The sequence below is a fragment of the Mytilus edulis genome, chromosome 7 (assembly GCF_963676685.1).
Source record: "Mytilus edulis chromosome 7, xbMytEdul2.2, whole genome shotgun sequence".
Lineage (NCBI taxonomy): Eukaryota > Metazoa > Mollusca > Bivalvia > Mytilida > Mytilidae > Mytilus > Mytilus edulis.
In genome coordinates, this window is record NC_092350.1 from 25,925,252 (window position 1) to 25,947,180 (window position 21,929).

Below are 21,929 nucleotides of genomic sequence, written 5' to 3' on the forward strand. Positions count from 1 at the left end.
CTGCTCTATGGTTGTCAGGCTTTCAAACTAACAGGAGACCATACGCTTCCTCCATTTTAATAAACAGCTCATCATGGGACTTTTCTAAACAATTAAAAATACGTCATATGTTATATTTTCCCCTTGCTTCAAATATTTTGTTTCGGATTATTTATATCAAATTTGCAGATATATATGTTTGTAAATACGTGCAATCAAATGATATGGAGGTATTATATGATTTAGATAATGCAAGGGCGACTACAGATACATTTGTGTGACTTAAATGTTGATTTTCAAAGACTCCGAGAGAAAACGTTATGTAACATGCGTTACCGTTAAAATCAACCAAAATCAATTAATATTATGATAGAAATATATTTTCCCAACAGTAATACAGCATTCCTATAAAATTGTTTCGTTTTTGCATTTGTTTTGACTCGATTTTACAACTGGAAGTATCCGTGAATTGAAATTGCACCCATGACCTTTGACCTCGATTTAAAAAAAAATGCACCATAATTTCTTTTGACGACCGGGATATTTAGAAAGTACACATTCTTAGCTTTCTAGTGATATATAATTTAGCCGTGTGTTAGGTAGGTGCATTAAAAATGTAAATTTGGCTCCCATATCACTCGCCTATAATGCTATCAAAATAAAAAGTCTTTAAAATCTGTCCTGTCCTAATTTTCACAAAAATATAAACATTCCAAAAATTTCTAAATTTACAGTTTACTTGATAAGCAGCTCAAACCTTGGCCTCCATTCATTAGTATTGACTGTTTTGTCATTAGTTGCAAACCAAGGTATACTACATTCTGTTGAACTTGTACACACTTTTTGAACATCCGTTAATTTCCCCATGGATAGTCACATAGGGTGACAGCCATTGCATTCATAAAGAAAAGACCTATTTTGTGCAAAGTTTTGAATTTAAAACAACAAAGTTTTGTTTTCTGACCATAAAGTACTTTGCATGCTTCAGTGAGAGACAGTACTTTGACAACATTTGAATATTTTATTTAGTTTAAAAGTAATATAGAGGACAAAACAGAGAATGAGGTAATAGTGATATTGTTGTTTGTCCTCCTAAGCTTCACAATGTATGTTGACACTGCACCTAACAAAAAAACTTACAAATTTTATTTAAATAATAAATATTCCACTGAAAAATATCCATTTTAATGTTCAGTGTGTGTTATTGCTTTATTGAATTATGTTTGTAATTGCTTTTGAATATTTTGTTTTATAATTGTCACTCTCCCTTGAATTTTGATATCACCCTTACCTTAACCTAACTATTGATTAAAAACTTCTAATTATGCACATGCTCCCTTGTTAAGATCTAATAATACTTTACAATAAACTGTTAGTAAAATATGCAGGTTATGAATAGATTGCTTCCATCATGTAGGACTCTTTTTTATGCCCCACCTATGATAGTAGAGGGGCATTATGGTTTCTGGTCCATGTGTCCGTCCGTTCGTTTGTTCATTTGTCCGTTCTTTTGTCTTTCCGTCTGTCCTGCTTCAGGTTAAAGTTTTTGGTCAAGGTAGTTTTTGATGAAGCTGAAGTCCAATCAACTTGAAACTTGGTACACTTGTTATTTATGATATAATCTTTCTTATTTTAAATCCAAATTAGACTTTTTACTTCTATTTCACAGTTCACTGAACATAGAAATGAAAGTGCAAGTTTCAGGTTAAAGTTTTTGGTCAAAGTAGTTTTTGATGAAGTTGAAGCCCATTTAACTTGAAACTTAGTACACATGTTGCCTATGGTATGATCTTTCTAATTTTAATGCAAAATTAGATTTTTTACCCAATTTCACGGTCCATTGAACATGGAAAATGATAGTGCGAGTGGGGCAACCGTGTACGTTTGACACATTCTTGTTTGTATATATATTTACGATATTTTGGAAATTCTTTTGAAAATGTTTGCCAGAATGCTTTAGATTCTGAAATCTGAAATAGCAAATTAAATAAATCTTTCACCATGATATTTTTCATGCAGTATAAAGTATAAACAGACTTGTAAATGTTCTTAGTTTTTAGGGTATCTGATTTTTATATATAAAAATTTCAAAATAGATTGGCTTTTGAAATTGATAAACAAAGACATATCTTTTTTGACTGTTGTGAATATTTAAGTCCTTCATATAAGTTTCTAACTGTTCTAGGGTTTTAAATTAGCATACATGGGCTTCAACAAATTTTATTATTACTTTCAATGCCAGTTACTGATGTTCGTATAATTAGAAATTGAAGTGTAGCATCAACATCTCTCACATTGCATGTCTTGTATATCTTGTATATAGTGAGAGTTCAAATATAATTATAGATTATCATTGGTCATCTCAGCCAGATTATTTTTCTTGCTTGAGATGGTACAGTGAAAGTGAGAAAAGCAATCAGGTTGACTTGAGATGACCAATGATAAACTGTTTATCACTATTATACATATGAGGATGTTGTTAATTCCAATGAAAATTGGCACATGTGCCCGTAGTTTATAGCAATAATTTTCATAACACTCGACTGTACTAAGAAAGAAAATTACCGGTTAGTAGATCAAAAGAAAATTTCCTAAAATAGCGATAGTATCATTTACATCTATTAGACTGTGTACCTATTTTGTAGGATCAGTGTGAGAAGAAGAATCTCAGTGGCCATCAAAGTTCACATGCAAAGCAAGACAAGGTATATATCTCATAGTGGTTTTTAATGAACATCTTTATTTAGCATACAAATACTGTATTGACTGACAAAACAAATAGTTTCAGACTGATAGTAAGTCATCAAAACCAATGCACTTCCTTTCTGTAGTTTAAGAGAGATAAAGTGCATTGTATTTCAGGGTTTGTGTGTGTGCAATGTATTGTTAAGTCTAGTTGTTTTGCTAGATAGTAGCTGCAGTACATAAACAAAATAACACCACTTCCATACAGAATTATGAAGATCAGTTAAATACAGATAGAATGATTTGTTAAAAACTACAACACAATTTTTTATGGTTATATTCAAATGGATACTTACTGAACATATAGGATATGAAGGCAATGTATGATGATTTGTTAAATGAATGTTTAAAGTTATAAGAAAAAATGTGTAAAGGTTTGAAATAATCACAAATATGTAACTTTAAAATAACTATTTGCCTTATGAGCCAGCTAAGCTTTATCTGTATGTTACTGTAGATTCATTATCATTTGTCAGATACCAATTTTCATTGATTTTGTTTAACTGGGTACAAAGATACAAAGATTCTATCTTTAGAATAGTCTAAATTGTATTCATATATGCAGAACCATGTAATCATATATGCATATAACTTTTTCCCCAATCCATGAAAATTAATATCCACGAAAGTCAATGAATCTACAGAACATTAATAAGTGTATGTCTTTCTTATCCTGTCCTAAAATACTAACTAACCTTTTTTTATGTAGAATAATATCACAACTATTAAACATTTGATTGATTTTTCAAGGTTCCAATGCAAGTTCCTGTAAGTCGTAGTACATATACATTTTTAGAATCAGATTTACATATATATCAATGTTAAGCTTAAAATGGCTTAGTAATAGCAATTTATTTTTATTGTCAATTTATTTGTCTGGTGGGGAAATGCTTTAAGTTATAGCAAGTAATGCTTAAGCTTAAATTTTTGATATTGACTATGGTAAATTTATTTGTTGTCTTTAGAACCATGTAAGTAGGAAAAAAAAGCGAAAGGATAATAAATTAATAAAATAAACAGTTTTGATTGCATTTCATCCAAATAAAGTAGATTTCTTTTTGAATTATGAAACTATTGTTCAAATTTCCTATCTTAAAGCCTGATGCCAAGAACGAAACATCAGCAGCGACTTCTGGGAATACTACTAATTCTCAATCCCTCTATCACTTCTACAAACAAAAGGTGAAGGTAATTATAGCAGCATGCTTTTGTCTAACATTGTCATTTATCAATGTTGCTTACAAGTTTAATATCAGGAAAACTCTTGTAGCCATTTAAACAAGATTGTAGTATTTCTAACACGAACTTTGGAAAATATTTTTTTATATTTTTTCTTTCTATCAAGCAAGAAGTATTTATTTATATGCAATTATGAGGATAGTATTTCTGAGGACACATTTGGGTACAAATGGGGGGAAGTGTTGCGGATTAAAACAAATTTGAAATATGTGCATCTCTACTAGCTTAGTGTAATCAAACAATAGACAACTTTTGAGTTCAATATATTTTGCACAAAAAGTTTGGCTTTAGTGAACATCATTTGTGCATGGCCACTTCTGTTCCCATGTTGAGCGATTGGGTGGAAAGCTATGATGCTATATTACATGAATATTCGGCAAATTGCATTCTCAGAATTGACAATCAGCACTGCTGTCATTAGGGAATTGTGATTTATTACCTACAGAACGAACAAATTCTAGTTTATCCTGCACAATGACGATCACCAAAACGCTTGATGAACGTTAATAGTGCTGGGATACAGGCGATCCCCTCTATCTGGTAAATGATGTCATAAAGGCGTATATAACTGACAAGTTTTTTCCGGTGAAGGACAAACTCGAAAGTTGTCTTTTTATATATATTATTGTCTTAAGAAAATTTCATTAAAAAAAAATTAACTTTGAATTATCTGTTTTTAAAACTATGATTTCTTTCTTTCACTAACACACTAATACATGTAATTCTAATGAAATTTAATGGTTTTGAGGGAAGATGTTGGTTTTCTTTTTTTACTTTTGCTCTTTAAAGTAGTAATTTCTAACAGGCTTTCTTGTATGGTACATATAAAATTATGTGTTATGTTCAATGTGCCTAACATCTCATAAAATATTGTTGACTACTTATAAACAGACTTTCAAGTTACTTGGTCTGACTTTTCCCATTATTCTTGAACAAAAAAGAACTTTAAACCCTATTTAAACAATTATAAGACTAGTTGTTTTTTCCTTTTTTTGATTTTTGGGGTGATTTGAAGGAGAGGGGGTCAAATGCCTACATGGTAGATACAATGATGTTGCATTAATATCGTGTTGAAAAAGCTAATGAATCAGAACTAGTTTCAGTTGTTGTGAGACAGTGAATGTTGTGTCAGTGACTTCATTTACAAGATTTATTATTAAATGTCTCTATTTGATTTTATTATGCCCCACCTACAATTATATAGGGCCTAAAGGGCATTAGATTGCCTGTCTGTTCCCACCTATTCATCAGTCCAATCTCCCGGTAAAGTTTTGGTTTAAGATTTGAACAATTTTTTCACAACCAGCAAATACTTTGTAGGCTCACTGGGATCCCTTTGAAAATCAATGTTTAATGTTTAACTCATATGTATTGTTGCTTTCAGATTTTCCTTAAATGACCTTTGATGTATACCTAGTTAACTTTTTTGCAGGTTATGTATATGGAGTTTTAATCAAACTTCCAAATGCATTTCTCTAATTTACATGATTGTAATAGATTTGTTTCCAGGAACATACTTCAAAAGGATATCAATAGAAAATTGAACAATTAACTTTGTATATTTAATTAGATGCTCAAATCATACATTAAAAATGATTTTCTTGTGTTTGCACTTGAAAGTTATGAGTTTTATGAGGAATATTTGAGAAGCATAGATATTTGTAGCCAAAAATGTAATGGTTGCGTAAATCTTCAATATTAATATAACCTTCAAACTGTTAATAGACATCACAGGTATTATTATTTTTGAATAGTACAATAGAACAGAACCCTTATCACAGAGACATTTTGTAAATTCTTCTGAAATAAATGACATGTCTGTTGTGTTTAAATATGTTGATTGTTTATTATAAATTAGACACAAGAATGTGTTTCCAAGGGAGTCTTTTCCCTTCTGCATTGTTTGCAGAATTTTGTCAGCCCTAAGGATTTTGCTTTTTGCGCCAATTAAAAATAATTTTCATGAAAACAAAATAATTATTGAATCAAAAGCAAAAGTTATTGGTAAGAAAAAACAAAAATTCTTGAAATTTGTTTTAATTGGCCAGGTTTTTTTTTACAGCACATAGACTTGAGTCTACAAAAGTTTGCTCGCTTGTTCGATTGACCATGAAATCGCTATTGTCTTAATTTACTACCTATTGAAAAAGTAGCAATAATTATTGATAGCCATTCATATCAAGGGAAAGGTACAGACAAAAGGCTGACTGAAAAACCTGTTTCACAAATTTGTTTCTATACTAAAAAAATGATAACATCAGTTTTAAAAAGTTTCATACGTTAGAAGCTACAGCTAATTAAGAATTCATGGTTCAAAGAACATACAAGCAAAGTTACTTTTGTACATAAAGAACACATTAAAAAAATCAGCTGTAAGTAGGCAAAAGTTTAAAGATTGAAGTAATTTTTCAGAGTAACCCATGTTCAGAGGCAATGGAGGTGAGGAAAGGTCCCCCTTGGAAATAACATAGGTAAAAAGTACAATCATCTGCTTGTATTGAACATTTTGTGCTAGATTTTATTTAAATTTTGCTATTGTAGTTCATACAGAGACACAACTATGAAATATCTTTGTTTTTTTACATCTTTTTATCAATATTTTGTATCAAACAACGACCAACATATAGATATTAAATGTAATTATTTTAATTTATTGTCCATTTCATGATTATTGAAGAATATTAATTTCTGTGCATTAGACAAAAAAAAAAATCAGAAATTCACAAGCTATTTTTTCTTAATTTACTACTAAAAGATGATAAGAAAACAAAGATCATTTCAGAATGAGTCTTAGATTTTTACACATTTTTGCTATTTAGTCGATGTTGTTATAGCAACAGATTTAAATGCTAGTGTGTGTATCTTATTAACAGACTCAGTCCATGCGGTATATGTCCAACTCAGCCAATAAACGACCTAAATCTTACGAAGTCAATGGTGAAAAGACGGAAGACCAAAAGGGAAAAAGGGTAATTTATTTTTATCATTAAAAAGATTATGTCTGCACAATTTATATATAAATGTATCGACAAATCCGAGTCGACACATGGACAGCACACCTTGAATCATATGTTCAAATATTTGGACCGGTCACCTAATTTTTTTAAATTATTTGCTCATTATTTTATCTTGACTTTTATCTGGACTTTTCTCTACTGCTTCAAGTTTTCTGCTTCTTGAGTGTGGTAGTGTACAGCAGCTATTGAAAACAATAGGTGTAGGGGCTTTGTTTTTTGTTGTTTGTTTTTTTGTCAGTAAGTGTGGAGTTTTTTCACGCAATGTTTAAAGATAAACCTTTGAATTACTTGGAACAAAATGTAAAGGATTACAGTTTCTCCTCCGTTGTTAGTTTCTGTTCTGACTTTTGGGTTTGATTTCCAGATACCTGAAATAACTTGTATATTATATTTATTTTGTTAAATCTAGATTTGCTTGCACTGTTCATTTAGATAACTTCAAAATGACACATTTTTTATGCTACCCATAGATTCAGATATAGATAAAAGTAGAGGTGTATCAGTATCACTTGTTTTTATTCCTTCATTGCCAAAACCAAAAACTAGATAATATATTTGGAAATTGCTTTATATCTTATTTTCTTGCTATATGTATCTATAATCTAAATCAAGATTAGATATCTTATTTTCTTGCTATATGTATCTATAATCTAAATCAAGATTTTGTATTTTTCCTCCATTGGAATTTCAAATATAGAACAAATTTCAATTCATGTATAGGAAAAATTATAGAAATTAACCAAAATGATATTATGATTATTACTTGTAATTGCAGGTGTTAAGATCTCATGCTACCTTGTCCTATACGGTAACTTTTCAGTTCTGGGTTGGGGAGTAGATTTTTTTTAGCTCACCTGGCCTAAAGGGCCAAGTGAGCTTTTCTCATCATTTGGCGTCTGGCGTCGTCCTTTGTGGTAGTCATCTGTCGTCATTAACTTTTACAAAAATCTTCTCCTTTGGAACTACTGGCTCAAATTTAACCATACTTGGCCACAATCATCATTAGGATATCTAGTTTAAAAAAACAACCAAGATGGCCACCATGGCTAAAAATAGAACATAGGGGTAAAATGTAGATTTTGGCTTATATCTATGAAACTAAAGCATATAGAGCAAATCTGACATGGGGTCAAATTGTTTGTTAGGTCAAGGTCCATCTGCCCTGAAATTTTCAGACCAATCAGGCAACCTGTTGTTGGGCTGCTGCCCCTGAATTGGTAATTTTAAGAAATATTTGCAGCTTTTGGTTATCTTTGATATTATTATAGATAGAGATAAACTGTAAACAGCAATAATGTTCAGCAAAGTAAAACCTACAAATAAGTCACCATAATCATAAAATTGAGAATGAAAATGGGGAATGTGCCAAAGAGACAACAACCCGACCATAGAAAAAAAACCAACAGCAGAAGGTCACCAACAGGTCTTCAATGTAGCGCGAAATTCCCGCACCCGAGGCGTCCTTCAACAAATATATACTAGTTCAGTGATAATGAACGCCATACTAATTTCCAAATTGTACACAAGAAACTAAAATTAAAATAATACAAGACTAACAAAGGCCAGAGGCTCCTGACTTGGGACAGGCACAAAAATGCGGCGGGGTTAAACATGTTTGTGAGATCTCAACCCTCCCCCTATACCTCTAGCCAATGTAGAAAAGTAAACGCATAACAATACGCACATTAAAATTCAGTTCAAGAGAAGTCCGAGTCTGATGTCAGAAGATGTAACCAAAGAAAATAAACAAAATGACAATAACAAAATGTTCAATTGACCTCTTGAGGAGTTATTGCCCTTTATAGTAAATTTTTAACAATTAATTAATTTTGTAAATTTTTACAAAAGATTTTAACTACTGGGATAGATTCATAGGTTCATTAGATACAGATAATTGTAAGCAGCAAGAATGTTCAGTAAGGTAAGATCTACAAACGCATCACCATCACCAAAACACAATTTTGTCATGAATCCATCTGTGCCCTTCGTTTATGATATGCGCATAGACCAAGGTGAGGGACACAGGCTCTTTAGAGCCTCTAGTTTAAATAAGAGTAAAATATTAGATTACTTGTTAAAATAATTTTCTTTTGATTAATAAAAAGAAAGACAACTTTATAATTTTCGATCCCTATCAAATGAATAATATTTATTTTTTTCTTTTCAAATGAGTTATATTGCATCAGAATTATATCTGATATTTTTTGTACATTGTTGAAGTTATATCTTTGAACAACAAACAGATTGTGACTGTGTTTTTAGGCTTTACATATGGGTCCTAGGTCTGACAATCCAAAGGTATTTAATATAATCTAAATTCTAACCATATATAGTATGGTTCTTCTTAATTTAGAATATTTTATTATTATTTTTTATTCTTTACTTTTTTAAATGAGGCAATGTGGTTTATAGAGTAAATTAATCGTTTTATAACTCCAACAGTTATATCTTTTCAAATGAAGGTTTTACAGATTTATGCAAAACCTGCAATGAAGAAATCTAAGAAGGTATTGCTGGGTCTGAGATGGGATCATGGGAACAATAATAGTATTATATAATTGATTGTACAAATAATCTACAAATAAAATAATCTACAAAATATATATCAATATTAATTCATAAACATAGGTAATGCCAGTTTTCTTGCCAGTTTTCTTCATATTATTTATTATATCATGACTAACAATTGACAAATATTGTATATGCATTCAATGAAAAGGAAAACTGGAACCAATAATTTTTTTTTCTATTGGTGATGGTTTAATTTGCAGCTTTCTTAAAGGAATTATTTGAAGATTTTTTTCCCATTAATAAGTGATATTCTTCACCTGATCATAAAATTGAAAATGGAAATGGGGAATGTGCCAAAGAGACAACAACCCGACCATAGAGCAGACATACATGTTTAATATGTTGATCACTTTAGAAATACAATTAATCTGTTCAGTGTAAAGTAAAGCTTTAAACAGTTTTGTGTTATGATATGAATTATTGTCTCATCAGCATACAACATCTCCTTATTTTTATTTTGATGACTTATGTTGATGATATTGAAAATTGTGGTATAATTTGTTATATTCAAATTTGGAAGTTAAAGAAATTTCTTCAAAATAACAAAATTTGATTTTGACAATTTTTTTTCACATTTTTAAACCTTTTCTATGTTTCCAAATTTTCAGGGCCCACCATTTACTCTCAAATGTGAGAAATCCTTGGTTGCTCCACAGTTTTCGGTAAAGTTTTCATTATTAGGGAAAATCTGTTTAAAAAGTAGTGTTCTGGATTTGGTCTACGTTGATAAAATATATATTTTCACATGAAATTTCATTCAGCTTTTCATATTGAAGGGGTGAATCCTTTCTGCAAGAGTTGTTTTTCCTAAGAACACAGTTGCCTCCCCCTGAGATCAGCTGTGTTTTTTAGGGTTATAAAAACTTGTAGATCATTTATGCTTTTTCAAAAATTTAGCAATCATATTTATTCCTCGACAAAATTTTACCAGAAAAGAATGTTTTATCTATCAGATAGTTAATGTCTCTAAAGACAAGGTATTTGAACTACAGTAGTCAGTTGGAATAGGGGGAGGGATTCATATATTTTCATAGTTCATTTCATTCACCTTACGCTTCCTAGGGTACATTATTTTCTCTGTCACTGTAGTAGAATTAGGAATACTAGTGTATGCAATAAGTTAACTTATTTTGGTCTGTATTTCTCTAACAATGTGCTTAAAATTTAACTGAAAGAACCCATTTAAAATCTTGTGTAATTTGAACTCAACATCTTAGATTTCAGCATGTTATTTTCAGTTCTTTTCATTAAAAATGGTTTACATTTTGATTTAGCAACTTTCAGTCATACTATCAATGAAAGTAAGAGATACAGATTTTAGTAATTGTTAAAGTTTTTGATAAGTTACATGAGTAAGAAATGGGGATGATCCTTTGAAGGATGAGCCTTTTCAGTATGAAGGAGTTGAATTATGGTAATAGTTATCAAGCCTATGTATAAATTTTTAAAATATATTTTGTATATCTATTATATTGGTGTGGTTCAACCTGCGTTTGATGGTATTAGGTATATGATTTGTAAAAGCGTTCAGTATTTATTGGACAATTTACTCCATATATATCAATATTTTTATCTCACCTGACCTGAAATTTCACTGTAATAACTTTCTAAAACTATCCTTGATTTGTACCAAACTTGTACAGAAGCTTGTTTATGATCATAAGATAGTATCCAGAAGTAAATTTTGTAAAAAAAAATCCACTTTTTCTGTATTTTACTTATCTATGGACTTAGTTTTTCTGTCGGGAAACATTACATTCACTCTGTGGTTTAAGTGTTTTAAATTTTAATAACTTTCTAAAACTATCCTGGATTTGTACCAAACTTTGACAGAAGCTTGGTTATGATCATAAGGTAGCATCCAGAAGTAAATTTTGTAAAAAAAAATAAAAATTTCAGTTAACATTACATACAGTCTGCAGTTTAAACTATCCTATATTTTTACCAAACTTGGACAGAAGCTTCTTACTATCAAAAGATAGTATCTTGAGGAATATTTTTATTGATTTTTTATCCCTCATTTTTTTGTTGAGCCTGCAATTAATAGAAAACGTAGGCAAGACACTGGGTTCCAAGTAACAAATGTTTTGTATTGCACTTGGACCTTATTGCAAATCTAGAAATTAAGTCATTTAAACTCATTTTGAAATTGTAATTTGAGATTTTTTTTTTTTTTCTATGCAGGTTCCATTCAAACAATCCTCATCTTCTTTTTTCATGTTTTGATTCATTTTTGCAAATTTGTTAAAATTAAGAAAAAAATGTTGAAAAGCTAGTTATAGCAGTAGATAAAATATTAAACATTTTTTATTTATTTTCTATTTTTCTCTTAGATGTTACATTTCAAATGATTATTATCGGATTGCCTTTTAAGATTTGATTCCTCTATAATTTTTACCATTAGAATGACAACTTTGCCGTTCATATTTTTCAATGTCTTGGGCTAGTACGATTATTTTTGTCAAAGGAAACAGTATGAATGTCATTCATTAATTGATTAATTTTCTTTTACAGAATGAGTATTTAGAAGCATTAACAAATGCTTACCTGAGGAATGGCTTCATGAACCAAGGAGAAAGTATGTATATTTTTAGTTTTCTCCATTGAAATATAAGCATGTCTCTGAGGAAAATGCATGATAATAAGCATGATAAACAACGATAACTGGCATGTGTTTGTAGTCATATATAATATCTTGTAAGAAGTCACTTATGGATTCATATTATTCATTAGATAAAAAATAAATTCATATTTTATAATAAAATGTTTGTTCAGCATGTCAAATATCAATTATCGACACACCAAAACAATGAAAGTTATTAGCAAATTTTAAAGGTGAGAATTGTTGTACATGAAATTTCCTTTGCAATATAAAGCAATTTGACCTGTAAAGTCAAATAAGCTGTCGAAATTAACCCAATGTTCCTTGATTCATCAAAAATGTAAGTGTATTTAATATAAAGCATCTTCAAAGACTTATAGCAGTAATAAGGAATTGTTGATTTAGGCATATTAATTTTGGTGAGTTTGATAAGGGCCACATTTTTTTCGTCATATATTTGCATTACATATTCACTTTACTTTAGTTTAAGTTTAAAATATATTATAGGCAGTATTTATAAGATTTATCCAAGACGTAGAGGTAAAAATTAAGTACATTGATAAATGAAATTTCTTGGAATAGGTATCAGGAATTATTAGAGCTGTTTCATAAAAATCTCTTTGGTATTTGAAAATCACATTTCCTTGGATCCCCACTAACAACAATTTTTCAGCAGTCTATTCACTCTATGCCATCGAAATTTTCAGAATTTCCCAACAACCCAAAAATAGAAAGAGGTATGATAAAGCCATTTATTTACCTCTTGAAATCATAAAGGTACAAAGTATTATAAATTTATCAAATAAAAATCCTTGCGATCTTTTAAAGAATTGTTCAACTTTTCTTTTTTTTGTAATTTCAAGAGCCAAATAATTGCATTGATCATACCTCCAAGCTGGATATAATGATTATGCCTTGAGTGATTTTAAAAGAATGTTTTTATGGGACAGCACTTATAGACTTTCTTCTGAGGAATGGTTTTCTCTCTGCATTTAGATAGATTTTTGATCCCTTAGTTTAATTTTCATTCTTAGGGAATATTTTTGATGAAGTTAATTTATATTTGTATTTTCATGTTTTTATTTTTTTTAATGCCAATAACAAATTGCTTTGTAGAAAATTTAAAACGGTGTGTTCTGAGTGAACTAATAACACTTAAAAATTAAGATTGAAAGAAAATAACTGTTCAAAAATCACCAAAAAAAATTACTAATTTGCCTTTCACCTTAAAAAAATACAAAATATAGTTATTAGAAGAAATGATTCTATTAATCATTTATGGACCTCTGTGAAAATCTTAACACAGTGTGCTTCAGAACTCTTTCCAAAAAATAAGCAAATACCAGCTATCATTTTAGTACATATGTGTAGTAGGTGTACTGGTAAATGTGTAAAAGTCTCGAAATGGCAATAATCAGTTAAACAAGCATATTCAGGAAGACTTGGTTTAATTTAGTGTTTATCATTCAATTGTAAATTGTAAAATATGTATTGAAGGATGTCCACATAGAAAAGAACCCATAAAACAACAACCACAAAATGGTCAAAATACGGGTAAGATATACTCCAAAGCAAATCTCAATATAAAGCATAACTCTGCTTTTTATTACAGTGGGAAGGATCTTTCTGAAGAAAAGAGTTCATTTCCATACTGGAATTTTTTTAATTCTGAGGTTGACGTCATAAAAATTTGCTCAGTGCTTGGAGCACAAAAATCATGATCGAAACATGAAATTTAGCGTTTTGATTGGTTGGTTTTGGACTAGGAGTACAAAAATCTTATTCAAAAGTTTTATGACTTCCAGGCCTCATGTGTTTTATATATATATATATATCAAAATTGTATTTATTTGGGTCCAGTGTACACACTATGCAAATTTATCCATATATGTCAAAGGGAAACGACTCTCATTCTTCAGAAAGTACAAATATTATAAAACTTAAACACAGTTTACACAATGGTTTTCTGGAATGGTGCATAGCAAATATATTCAAAGGAAAATATATTCAGTGTGTTGGTGTTTCCTATATACATATTAAATTCTTTAACATGTGGTCAAAATTTTAATTTAAAAATTAGAACAAAACTTGTTTAAATTGTTAATAAAGATTTTACTAGTTAGTCCAACAAAAGAAAACTTTAGTATTAACTGAGTCCATTTCTTGATAAAATTCCAAACTTTTAGAGTAAAATTTGTATCCATTTGGTAACTTTTTTTTGGTCAAATAATGAGATTTTAGCTTCTTATATTTGCTGTAATATTGCCAAACAAAAGTTCAACTATAACATAGGCAAAATGATGTCCAGTACCCAGTGATTCAAGTCTGTTTTTTGCAGTGTATATTTGGATAGTTAAGTCTTAGTATGATAATGACTATTAAATTTGATTGAAAAATATTTTAAATATCATCTTTTACTTCAAAGTCTTCCTGAATGTGCAGATCCTGATTTAAATTTACCTTTATGCGTTAGAAATTCTGTCCTTTCTTTCACTTAAACTGAAATCCTTTTGAATATGAATCTAGGGGAAAATTGTATCCAGTCTGAAGACAACATACTTGAATGATAAAATCAAAGATTGAAAATTGAAAAAAATCTAAACAAAATCAGTAAATATTTTGTTTAATAACTTAAAATAATTGGTAGTGGACACATACTCAGAGTTAAATAATTAGTTCCCAGAATGCTTTGTTGTGTCCTCTCACAGCTTTCTTGTAGCACACTCGTGATGCATGTACACTCTATATACTTCCCACAGCGCCAACTCAGCCACACTTCCGCTACTCGGGATCGGGAAAACTTTCAAATGCAATGCCATTTCAATGGGAAGGATTGTGTCCGCATCATGAGCAAAAGGTTGCAGCCAGCATGATGGCTGCCCAGATATCGGACTCAGTCCAAAATGGAGGTAACACTTTGTTTGGCATGTATTTCACTGTTCACTATATCTTGGTAGCTGTTTATACACTGTATTACCGCAAACACACTGTGCTAGTATGCTTTCGTTTAATCCTAATGCCAGTTGCAAAATTAGTCAGTAATTTATTTCATCCCTGATATTTATGTAGTCTGACTTTTATATTTATTTGTAAAAATTTATTATCATTGAATAAAACAAAAGTTAGTAAAAATTCTATATTTTAGAAATATTGAAATGTCTGTGCAAATGAAAATAAGTTTGAAGTTATCTTGTTTAGAAATTGTGTCTTTCGAAATGTTTTCTGGAAAAGAGTTAGTATATCACAAAAATAGATTACTGGCAAATTCATTGATTTTATTATGCATGTAATTTACAGCTGATGGTAAGTACATAATAATGAACAGAGGTTAAATAAGTATAGTAATGAAAAGAATACTACAACATTTGTAGCAATATTGTATAGACTGATTATACAGGAATGTTAGATAATATTTCAAATTCTTACATATTTTATCTGTATTGAGTTTTTTTGGGTGGCCAAGTGGTATAAGTACAGCTCCCTTCTTTATTGACTAGGATTGCTTTTTTTGCAGAAGGTCAGTGGTTCTCCCCAGGTACTCCCTCCACTGATAACCACTAGCCTCTAGGATACAGCCAAGAGTGCCGAAAGTTATATTAAACACCAATTAAACAATCATATTTCTTTTCAATTAGAAGATAAATTGGGATGAAAAATAATCATATGTACAATTTAAAAAATTTCAGCAAACATATTTGTAACACCAGGATTAATTGAAAAATATATTTGGGATATTATATTTTAATTATTTAAACTGGTATCTTTTTTTTAACTTTGTTATTATAATTTAACCCAATCCCTTCACATGGATGTCCTGTCCCCTTTTCCATGTTTTTTTTCTTCTTCACAACTGCATATCATACATTATTACTAATTTACAAATCATTAATTGTATCCCCAAGATTTTATTTCCATTTTTAATGGTGAAAGTTTTAAATATGCTATTTCTAGCTATTCAGCAACGTCTGAGCCAGCTTTGCAGTTCTGCAGGCATGCCGGGTAATTGTCTTGCTAACCAACATGCTGGTTTAAAACATGCTTTTACATGTGCTTAAACATTTTATGTTTTATTTTTTGTCTTGGATAGTAAGCTTGACTTTATAGATAAGAAAATGATAATGCATGATCTAGCTGGTACTAGTTCATAGTAATATAAATACTTCAGTTAGTTGAAGTTCAATTTTTATGATGTTTTCTGACTTGATTTGTCAAGCTTACCTTTTACAAGATGAATTAATTTATGCCTTTATTTGTTTTCTTACATAGAATGATTTAATGGCAGCATAAATATTAATGATCAGTTTTATATTTTTGTCAAAGGGTCAAAATAAATATAAATAAAAATTTAATGAAAATTAAACATGCAAAATTAATTTTAATCAAGTTGTTTGATACCAAATATATTGAAAGCTGTGTGAAATATCTTAAAAATAAAAGATTATAACATTTCTGTTAACAAAAGAAAACATTGTTGTCATTTTATCATTACATTATACATTTTAATTAAATGCTTTAATTGTTATACAGCTCTATGTCAAATTATTTCATTTTCAAAACTGACCAGAGAGTCTTGTAAGTAAAAAAGGAAAGTTGAAACATTATTGATTTTAATGGCGGCTCAAATCTGAAGAATAAAATATTTGACACTTAGCTGTATATAGGTGATGTTTTATGTCTTTGTAATTGTTACTTGTCAGATGCCGATTGGCTACACAACGGTATACGGGGTCAACCCAAGACCATCAAACCCTTCCAACAAAAAAGTCAGGATGAGATAATTGCTAAACTATTAACGATGCCTACAGGTAGCTAAGAAAATTGCATGGTGGGAGTTTGTCTCTGCTTCAGTGGTATAGGACTGCACTGAAACTCACAGATTTTGTTTGAAACACAAAGATCAGCACAAAATCATATTATTTTCAGAAATAAAGTGCATACAAAGATGAAATTGAAATAATGATTACTTTGAGATAGGTTTTCTTTTTAACTTTTATGATAACATTTTATGTTCAAATTTAGTATGATTTCATTTAAAATAAAACCAATATTTTAGTGATTTTATGTTTGTATATTTTTCTAATTTGCATTCAAATACTTTTTAATTTCTTTAAGATTTAAAAGGAGAAAGATTAGCTTTTATGAATTTAAACTTTATATTACTATCACAAAATTATTCACAAAACAACAAAAAAGTACTGTAAGTTTCAGGCAGATACTTGTAGAAAGTTATAGGTCCCTTTTGCATGTGATCATCCCATGTATTAACTGAAAAAAACAAAATTACAAAGGGAGAGCACTATGTAATTGTCACTTCATCTGTGTGTAGTAATGTCCCCTTAATGTGGTGTAATAAAAATGTGTGAACCAATAACAAAAGTAAGACTAATATTCAAGTTCTAAGTATTAACTTCTTTTAATGACTTACATTACACCTACAGTATTATGAAATCAAACACCTTTGCATTAGGCAATTTTCATTGAAATCAGCAAGGTGTGAAAGTTAAGAAATAGTTTGAATATATTGATAAAATGTAAAAGAAAAACTCAATTTTATAGAAATTTGCATGAAGACAACTCCCTCTCTAGTCCATGGCTAGTTTTCTGAGCTCTTTTTCATATGAAAATTTTCAAAATGGGTTCCAAATAGCATGAATAGATAGAATTTTAGATGTTTTTTTACAATATTATTTCAAGTCATGATTTCTGATAGGAACGAATAAATTCAAAAGCAATAATAATATACTATGCTTTGAAAATAAAGCTTATTAACTTCTTAGACTCAGTGGACCATATAAGCTATTGCAATTACTTGGCACCTGTTTTTATACGACCGCAAAATTTGAAAAAAATTTCGTCGTATATTGCTATCACGTTGGGCGTCGTCGTCGTCGTCGTCGTCCGAATACTTTTAGTTTTCGCACTCTAACTTTAGTAAAAGAGAATGGAAATCTATGAAATTTTAACACAAGGTTTATGACCACAAAAGGAAGGTTGGTATTGATTTTGGGAGTTTTGGTCCCAACATTTTAGGAATTAGGGGCCAAAAAGGGCCCAAATAAGCATTTTCTTGGTTTTCGCACTATAACTTTAGTTTAAGTTAATAGAAATCTATGAAATTTTGACACAAGGTTTATGACCACAAAAGAACGGTTGGGATTGATTTTGGGAGTTTTGGTTTCAATAGTTTAGGAATTAGGGGCCACAAAAAGGGCCCAAATAAGCATTATTCTTGGTTTTCGCACAATAACTTTAGTTTAAGTAAATAGAAATCAATGAAATTTAAACACAATGTTAATGACTACAAAAGGAAGGTTGGTATTGATTTTGGGAGTTTAGGTCCCAACAGTTTAGGAATAAGGGGCCAAAAAGGGACCCAAATAAGCATTTTTCTTGGTTTTCGCACCATAACGTAAGTATAAGTAAATAGAAATCTATGAAATTTAAACACAAGGTTTATGACCATAAAAGGAAGGTTGGTATTGATTTTGGGAGTTTTGGTCCCAACAGAATAAGGGGCCCAAAGGGTCCAAAATTAAACTTTGTTTGATTTCATCCAAATTGAATAATTGGGGTTCTTTGATATGCCGAATCTAATTGTCATGACTGTGTATGTAGATTCTTAACTTTTGGTCCCGTTTTCAAATTGGTCTACATTAAGGTCCAAAGGGTCCAAAATTAAACTTAGTTTGATTTTGACAAAAAATGAATCAGTTAGGTTCTTTGATATGCTGAATCTAAAAATGTACTTAGATTCTTGATTATTGGCCCAGTTTTCAAGTTGGTCCAAATCGGGGTCCAAAATTAAACTTTGTTTGATTTCATCAAAAATTGAATAAATGGGGTTCTTTGATATACCAAATCTAACTGTGTATGTAGATTCTTCATTTTTGGTCCTGTTTTCAAATTGGTCTACTCTAAAGTCCAAAGGGTCCAAAATTAAACTTAGTCTGATTTTAACAAAAATTGAAATCTTGGGGTTCTTTGATATGCTGAATCCAAAAATGTACTTAGATTTTTTATTATGGGCCCAGTTTTCAAGTTGGTCCAAATCAGGATCTAAAATTATTATATTAAGTATTGTGCAATAGCAAGTCTTTTCAATTGCACAGTATTGCGCAATGGCAAGAAATATCTAATTGCACAATATTGTGAAATAGCAAAAAAAATTTTTAATTAGAGTTATCTTTCTTTGTCCAGAATAGTAAGCAAGAAATATCTAATTGCAAAATATTGTGCAATAGCAAGATTTTTTTTTAATTGGAGTTATCTTTCTTTGTCCAGAATCAACTTAAATCTTTGTTATATACAATATACAATGTATATTCACTTTTTACTACCAACTGATAAATTAAAATAATCTTTACCATTCAGTGATAACAAGCAGTTTTTTTACATCTTAATATTTTATGATGTATTTAAATGAGTAGTTATTGTTGCAAACTCCATTAGAAATTTTAATTGAGATTAGTTTTGGAATAAGGGAAAGGGGGATGTGATTAAAAAAATTGGGTTCAATTTTTCTCATTTGAAATTTCATAAATAAAAAAGAAAATTTCTTCAAACATTTTTTTGAGAGGATTAATATTCAACAGCATAGTGAATTGCTCTACGAGAAAACAAAAATTTTAAGTTAATTAGAACACATTCATTCTGTGTCAGAAACCTATGCTGTGTCAACTATTTAATCACAATCCAAATTTAGAGCTGAATCCAGCTTGAATGTTGTGTCCGTACTTGCCCCAACCGTTCAGGGTTCAACCTCTGCGGTCGTATAAAGCTACGCCCTGCGGAGCATCTGGTTTTCATATGCATGGAAGTTAAAATGAACCTTGGCAGTAATTTAAATTGTTGAATGATATTGGTAGAAAAAGTAAAACTATTCAAGTCTCATTGACATATTCCCCATATCATAATTTAATAATGGGAATGAAAAGTTTCTTATTGCTTAACAATTTTGATAATAGAAGTAAATCTGGTCAGCAGTTATGTGAGGAGAAACTTGCCCGTTTTACAGTGTAAAGTTTATGTGAGGAGAAACTTGCCTGTTTTACAGTGTAAAGTTTATGTGAGGAGAAACTTGCCCGTTTTACAGTGTAAAGTTTACGTGAGGAGAAACTTGTTCATTTTACAGTGTAAAGTTTACGTGAGGAGAAACTTGCCCGTTTTACAGTGTAAAGTTTACGTGAGGAGAAACTTGCCCGTTTTACAATGTAAAGTTTACGTGAGGAGAAACTTGCCCGTTTTACAGTGTAAAGTTTACGTGAGGAGAAACTTGCCCGTTTTACAGTGTAAAGTTTACGTGAGAAGAACCTTGACCGTTTTACAGTGTAAAGTTTACGTGAGGAGAAACTTGCCGGTTTTACAGTGTAAAGTTTTTGTGAGGAGAAACTTGCCCGTTTTACAGTGTAAAGTTTACGTGAGGAGAAACTTGCCTGTTTTACAGTGTAAAGTTTACGTGAGGAGAAACTTGCCCGTTTTACAGTGTAAAGTTTACGTGAGGAGAAACTTGCCTGTTTTACAGTGTAAAGTTTACGTGAGGAGAAACTTGCCCGTTTTACAGTGTAAAGTTTGCTTGAGGAGAAAATTGCCCGTTTTACAGTGTAAAGTTTATGTGAGGAGAAACTTGCCCGTTTTACAGTGTAAAGTTTATGTGAGGAGAAACTTGCCTGTTTTACAGTGTAAAGTTTTCGTGAGGAGAAACTTGCCCATTTTACAGTGTAAAGTTTACGTGAGGAGAAACTTGTTCATTTTACAGTGTAAAGTTTACGTGAGGAGAAACTTGCCTGTTTTACAGTGTAAAGTTTATGTGAGGAGAAACTTGCCCGTTTTACAGTGTAGAGTTTATGTGAGGAGAAACTTGCCTGTTTTACAGTGTAAAGTTTATGTGAGGAGAAACTTGCCCGTTAAACAGTTTAAAGTTTATGTGAGGAGAAATTTGCCCTTTCATTTAAGGGGGTTGATGTTGCCTTAATTAAAAACAATAATTTAAACAGATGCCAAGTGAGCAATACATTCTTAAGGGAGGTATGTGTTGGATAACTGAAAGAATTGACATAACCATTTACAAGTCAAAACACTTTTTTAGCAGTGGTATATTATTGTTGCTTTTACATGGTTGTGATAGTATGTATATTATAAGTATTATTAATATTTGCACGTTGTATAATTTGCACTGGTTTTCATATTAGGATTGAATTTGTAATATTTTAGTGATTTAACAACAGTGTGTTTGTTTCTTAGTTCAATATTATTTGATCATTTTTGTAGTGTATTTTTATTTGTATAAATGGCTGTTCTTGAAGTGTATAATTACAGTAATGTAAAGTCATGATATTTTGTTTTAAATGAATCACATAAAAAAATCAATTCAAACTCCAGGAAAAAATGAATGGGGAAGGTGTGAAAAGGTCCAATCCATATAAAACTTTATAGTCCTGAATTTGTATGAAGTAAGCTGGCATTTGATACATTTGAATTTGATGTGAAGAAAAAATTCCTTAATCCTAAATTTTGTCATATTCACCAAGCCTTATTTTTTTAAGGTAAAAAGTCCCTATCAGTATGATATATTTAACTGTAATCAAGCAAAATGTTCAAAACATGATCATGTGAAAACCCAAAGAAATTTGTGTTGAACTGGATTTACTTTATACACTTCATGAACAGAATATTAATATTTTAATTTGTTTGTTTTATTTAATTTTAAATAATGGATTTATACCTAATTTTGGTTTGCAGAGAATGATACTAGATATATATATTTATATAAGTTTAAT

The 21,929-nt window shown here is 30.2% G+C and overlaps 1 protein-coding gene across 13 annotated transcripts in view; it reads left to right on the forward strand.

Annotated features, from left to right (window-relative positions):
• LOC139481149 (cytosolic carboxypeptidase 2-like) overlaps nt 1-21,929 on the forward strand; it is a 111,593-nt gene that overhangs the window by 66,310 nt on the left and 23,354 nt on the right. For 5 of the 13 annotated variants that reach the window (XM_071264274.1, XM_071264270.1, XM_071264273.1 and 2 more), the window contains exons 24-34: nt 1,009-1,044; nt 2,625-2,684; nt 3,475-3,492; nt 3,823-3,912; nt 6,837-6,932; nt 7,756-7,788; nt 9,243-9,278; nt 10,160-10,213; nt 12,066-12,129; nt 14,913-15,062; nt 16,851-16,958. In XM_071264274.1, coding sequence (XP_071120375.1) covers nt 1,009-1,044; nt 2,625-2,684; nt 3,475-3,492; nt 3,823-3,912; nt 6,837-6,932; nt 7,756-7,788; nt 9,243-9,278; nt 10,160-10,213; nt 12,066-12,129; nt 14,913-15,062; nt 16,851-16,958 — 745 coding nt within the window. Of the gene's footprint in view, nt 1-1,008; nt 1,045-2,624; nt 2,685-3,474; nt 3,493-3,822; nt 3,913-6,836; nt 6,933-7,755; nt 7,789-9,242; nt 9,279-10,159; nt 10,214-12,065; nt 12,130-12,660; nt 12,694-14,912; nt 15,063-16,104; nt 16,153-16,850; nt 16,959-21,929 lie in introns of all 13 variants that reach the window. The other 8 variants (XM_071264280.1, XM_071264281.1, XM_071264275.1 and 5 more) reach the window with 7 other exon arrangements.